The sequence below is a fragment of the Macrosteles quadrilineatus genome, unplaced genomic scaffold (assembly GCF_028750875.1).
Source record: "Macrosteles quadrilineatus isolate MER2022 unplaced genomic scaffold, UCM_ALF_1.0 Scaffold_3__2_contigs__length_128488019, whole genome shotgun sequence".
NCBI lineage: Eukaryota > Metazoa > Arthropoda > Insecta > Hemiptera > Cicadellidae > Macrosteles > Macrosteles quadrilineatus.
This window is the reverse complement of record NW_026542596.1, coordinates 67,058,570-67,063,933: the sequence shown is the minus strand read 5'-3', so window position 1 is coordinate 67,063,933 and position 5,364 is coordinate 67,058,570. Positions and strand designations below refer to the sequence as shown.

The 5,364-nt window shown below is 35.7% G+C and overlaps 1 protein-coding gene across 1 annotated transcript; it reads right to left on the bottom strand.

The window, feature by feature from the left end:
• Positions 1-501: 501 nt before the first annotated feature.
• LOC128989699 (zinc finger protein Noc-like) lies at positions 502-5,364 on the bottom strand. The gene is made up of 2 exons (XM_054411700.1): positions 5,166-5,364; positions 502-2,151 (listed from the first exon to the last, which is right to left on the bottom strand). The coding sequence occupies exons 1-2, from the start codon at positions 5,247-5,249 to the stop codon at positions 1,000-1,002; spliced, it is 1,236 nt and encodes a 411-aa protein (XP_054267675.1). The 5' UTR covers positions 5,250-5,364; the 3' UTR covers positions 502-999.

Below are 5,364 nucleotides of genomic sequence, written 5' to 3'. Positions count from 1 at the left end.
ATTGACCTACTGTAATTGATCATTGATTTTACTTGCCTTTCTTTACACAGCACTAGCTTTTGATAGGATTATTAGTGCTTATACTGAAACAATTTTTTTAATGCTCCATATTCATTTTTTACCAAGCTCGTATGATCAAATTAAAGATTTGATATATTGGAAATTTTTTAACAAGTACGTATGTATGCACTAATAGAAGATTGGATATTTTATCTAAATACAAGATGTTTAAGCATCCAGTTAGATTTTTCTTGCAAATCACTTTTCATCCAGCCATATATTTTTCTCACTTTTAGTCAGTCTCAAAAGCATAAATAATCAAGTTATTTTAATTTATTACAAATAACTCATTACTAAATCAAAATAATATTTTGCTTTCCCAATCAATAAATTAATCTCTTGAAAATTTTTAAACTTATCCAGTAAATTAATTTGGTTTATCTGTAATTTCTAAATTTTAAACATAAGTTTAGGCGAGTTAAAGGTTATTAAAAAGACATGTTTCAAAACAACATTTCAGTTTAATAAAGCAGAGATAGAACTCAACAGTATAGATAAACGTATTTATAATATGTACAATAGTTACAAAATAATCTCGACAGTATTGAGAAAATATTTACCAAATAACAAGATCCATTTGACAGTTTTACCAATCACGACATATCATTATCATAATCGTTCTGTTCACTAGTCTATCACATCACACAAACAACCAACCAAACGATATCTTTGGGCGAGAGCAAAGGAGTCTTCTCTGTTAGGAGCGAAACTTAGGTTCTATCAGGCTACTTTATATATTAAACAAATTTGAAAATAAACAAATTCTAGGCTATAGATTAAATTACTGAAATTTTGGGCACCACTCTTTAAACATAACATAGCAATATGGCGGTGCAAAATTAAATAGAAGATTATTTTTATGAGTTTGGTCATAACGGAAAAGACTCAGTTTTACTGTGCAAGGACGAAGTATCACAGAAGCTCGACGGGCACTTATGTTCAAGGGTGGACGGCAGCAGCTCCTAACCTCTGGCCGTAGAGGGCGTAGGGCGAGTAGTAGGGTCCTAGGGTGGGGTTGAACGCTGAGAAGGGAGAGGCACCGAGAGACCCTGGTAGTCCAGGCTTGGAGTACGGATGGTAACGAGCCGCAGACAGAGGACTGAGCGGAGGATTGGGGTAGCGGAGAGGGTTCAGCAGTGAGGCAGTCTCAGCAGAGGCGGTGTGTGTTCTTAAATGCTGTAGAAGTTCATCCGATGTTGTAAACCGCTTTCCACAGTACGATTCTCCTGCAATCCAATTGCACACGTAAGGTCGACCCAATGACTGGTAAGAGAATGGGTGAGGAGGTGGAACTAAACCCGACAGAGCTGCCGCGGCTGCTAGATTGTATTTTTGGTGATCACACTGTGTACAACCACTAGGACAGGTACCCCCTCCCAACAGCGCACTGTGCATACTCAGTTGACAACCGGTGCAGTACGGGTCCTTACACACGGGCACCAGGGCTTCACCTCCCGCTGCGGTCTTGACTCGGGCGTAGCTGACGTAGGGTCCAGGGGCCGAGGGGAATCCAGCCAACATGGCAGCGTGGTGAGGGGAGAACGGTCCTCCGGCGAAGGGTGGACGGAAAGCCGGATTGGACGCTTCCAGTCCTGGAGGACAGCAACCTCCGAGTCCAGAGAAAGATGCCATAGAAGGTTTGAAGGTTCCCAGAGGCATGTCTTTAGGATGACCCTGAAGAATCTCCAGCCCGGACCTGATGATGGGGCTGGCTCCACTGTTGGCCGGGGACACTGACTTGGTCTCAGTCGCAGGGGCTGGGGAAGATTTATCGTGGGGACTGGATGACTTGCGACTCGGGGTTTTCCTCTTTTCTTCTGCAGACTCGTGTCCCTTGGAAGATGGTCTGGGGGTCTCGGCCTTGCGGGTCAGAACATTGTTCTCATAGGGTTTGAAGGCTAGGCGGGGCTCCTGGGTCTTGGGGGGCTCTGGAGCTGCAGGTTTGCTGCCACTGGCGGGGCTGTGGCGCTCTGATGATGGCTTCTTGGGCTTGTCCAGAGCAGACAGCAGAGGTTTGGAAGGTGGGTTGTCGGCACCAATCTGACTGCATGTCTGGGCTAGCAGCGCCAGGGGGCTCTTCTTGGCATCCAACTGGAACATATAAAAAAAAAATTAAACCCTAATCCATGATAGACATATTCTTCTGAGAACCAAGGTTTGAATAAAAAAAAAAATGGAAATAATATTTTGGGTTAGCCGTTGTCCTTTTTTCAATGGGAAGGGGGAGGGGGTGTTTGAGATGTCTAGACATCCAAATGTAGTTCAATGGAAAGTAAACTAAATATTGTTTATAGTAAATAATTCAAACCTTAATTGAAAAATTACAAAAAAATTTCATTTTTAGTCGCGTTTTTGATACTCTTCCAATGAATGAAATTTTTTCATTAAAATAATTTTATTTGGTAAATGTTCTAAATGTATTACCATATGGTAGAGCAGTATCAAAAAAAGATTAAGGTCCATTACCATTTAATTTAAATTTTAAAGATTGTCCAATCACCAAAGTCTAGAATAACATTCCAAGAAATAAAATTTTAATCCAACAGTTAATTATCATCTTATCACCAAAACAAAGAATTGATTATACTTCATATTAAGTGTTAATGTTTCATTTACTACAGAAAAAAGTAAAAAACATTTGATCATTAAAGTAGTATGGCCTACCAGTTAGTAAATAGTTTTAAAATATGTAATTTCCGATTAAATCAATAAATACCATAATATTATTACTGTATTTAAAGTACTTTTAAATACGATCAAAAAGTTTTAACTACAAAAATATTGACGGTTAAAATTTGTAGGCATATTTTAAATACTAAATATTTAAAGTTTGTGTCAATCACAATCACAAAAGACTTAACTAATTAAGATTTATTTTTAAACCTCTTCTTCTTAAAATATTTTGCAATAGAAATAATTGCAGTATTCTTATTACGTAAGTTCAGTTTCTTTTAAGGGGAGCATGCCGTGAGATGGGTAAAAAAAATTGATTTTTTGAAAATGCTTTAAATTTATTGCCCGTTTTATGCTGTTTAAGAAAATATATAACACTATATACATAACTTGTATATTTTCAGCTAAATAAAACAATTAAATAATGTTTACACATGTTTGGCGCTAGGCCTACTAGCGTGCTCTCCTGAGATGCTCATTGTTTTCACACAAATAGTAACCATCTAACTATCTAAGTAAATTTGATATATAGTATAACAAGTAAACACTAAGGAGTATTTCATTTGTGCTGTTGGTAGCACTGAATATTTACAGATTATCAGCTGGCCTTCTGCTTTGTTTGTTTACACCTAATGTTTACATCTGTCGTCTGTCCCAATGATTGTTGATTGTTGTTGTTAGCATTTTATTCATTTCCATTTGGTGTTTAGTTTTGTTTTGTCGTTACTTTCAAGTAAATTAGGCCTAGTTTTTCATCAAAATGCCTAGGATTAGAAAGTTTGGGAAACACAAGTTTAGAGGAGTACTTGCCAGGAGGTTTCTAGTGCACTAGTGACAGTAGGCCTATTCGTGTTCGTGTTTAAGTTCAATTTCCCGAAACTTCTGTTTTTTAGTGTTTAGGTACCGTTTCTATGGAAACCATTATGAGTAGAGACTTGAAATTTTCACCAGTTGTTCCTGGTAGTTTGGTGAGTAGAATGATGCAACTATGTAATATTATCTTCATTATAAATGGTATAAATATTTTTATTTTCATAAAAAAATAATGAAAAAATGTATATACAATTTTTTTAATAATATTTTTTTTTTACTATTTGCCATAAATTAATTATTTTGCATGGTTTTACTTGTTTATATGTATAGAAGCACCAAAAAAAATTTCAGATCAATATCTCATATATTTTCTGAGATAATGGTACCGATATAGAAGCTTGTTACCCCATATAATTAGCATTGTGGCCTAACTCACAGCGTGCTCCCCTTAACAGTTTCCCAGTTTACAATACTGTATGTCGACGGATGGTGCTTGCCGAGGCAGGCGCGGCGCGGCACACGGTTGGCCCAAGATACCAGGCTCCGCCGGGCCAACTTTCCCGACGACCGCCGCTCAACTCTGCGCGCAATTGCGAAACAAGTCATTTGATTCTATATTCGTTTTAAAGTATTTAATAATGAAAATTTTCTATTCTCTAAAATTATTTTTAATATTATAATAACAAACATTTTTATAGCTTTAACTAAAAAGTTTTAATATTGTAGTTTTGTCAAAAACTAAAAAATATACTTATTTACGTTTAACTAAATGTGTTCACTAAAAAAAATATAATATAATTTTTTTTTATAAACAAAGTCATTATTCCAGAATTAGCAACCCTGGTTCAAGACATGAACACCCCTTTTTAGTGTATTTAAATAAAATTCTATAACTTGTTTTTTTCAGAGGCTACTAATAAAGGTTTTTTTTTAATTTGTTGGTGAGTACAATAAAACATTCTATTATTTTCCATAAAATTTTTATTTTTCAATCCGAACAAGAGATATGCCTAGATGTGTTAACTATTAGTTTGTGACGCACGAAAAATTAGCAAGTTAAAAACTGGAAGTCGAGATTAAATAAATCTATATATTTTAAATCCATGCTAAAGACACAAACTATTGACACAACCTATCCGGCAAAGCTGGTCTTGGTGAAGAGGAAGGTAATCAGGTAATCAGGTAATCAGGTAATCAGGTAAAAGTATAAATGGTTAAAATTTAACTCCTACTATATTTCTGTTATTACAGTAGTAGAGTGTTTGTAGGCCTAAATACTATACAATTTGGATTACTTTGATGTTAGTATTAATTTATAACTTATTTAGGTATAAATTAATTATATTAGAGTTAGTTAAATATCACGAGGTACCTTTTAATGTAATTTTGAATGTCAAACTATTTAATCAGATAATTTTTGGTATATTAAACACTGTAAATAACCAAGCAGCGGGTTGTTACTTTTATAAGTTACGTGTCACTCACGGTACTTGGTTAAGTTTTTGTAAGTATTAAAACAATTTACAGTAAAATTTAAATATTGCATTTCAAACTTCAATTTTGTGTGATTTTGAATAGGGGGGGGGGGTGAGATTATTATAATATAGCAAAATAGTTACCGTAGTCGGTAGCGGAGACAGGTAGTCGGGCTGTAGGTACTGGTTACTGCCCGAACTCATGATTCCACTTTCCAGCACAACCATTGGGAAGCGAACAGACAGTCACAAATAAAACACTACACTTAAACAAAACTACACTAAACAACGAAGATATTTAACCACTGTATCCAGTATGCTCGAGAGTGCTGCAGAACCGAAC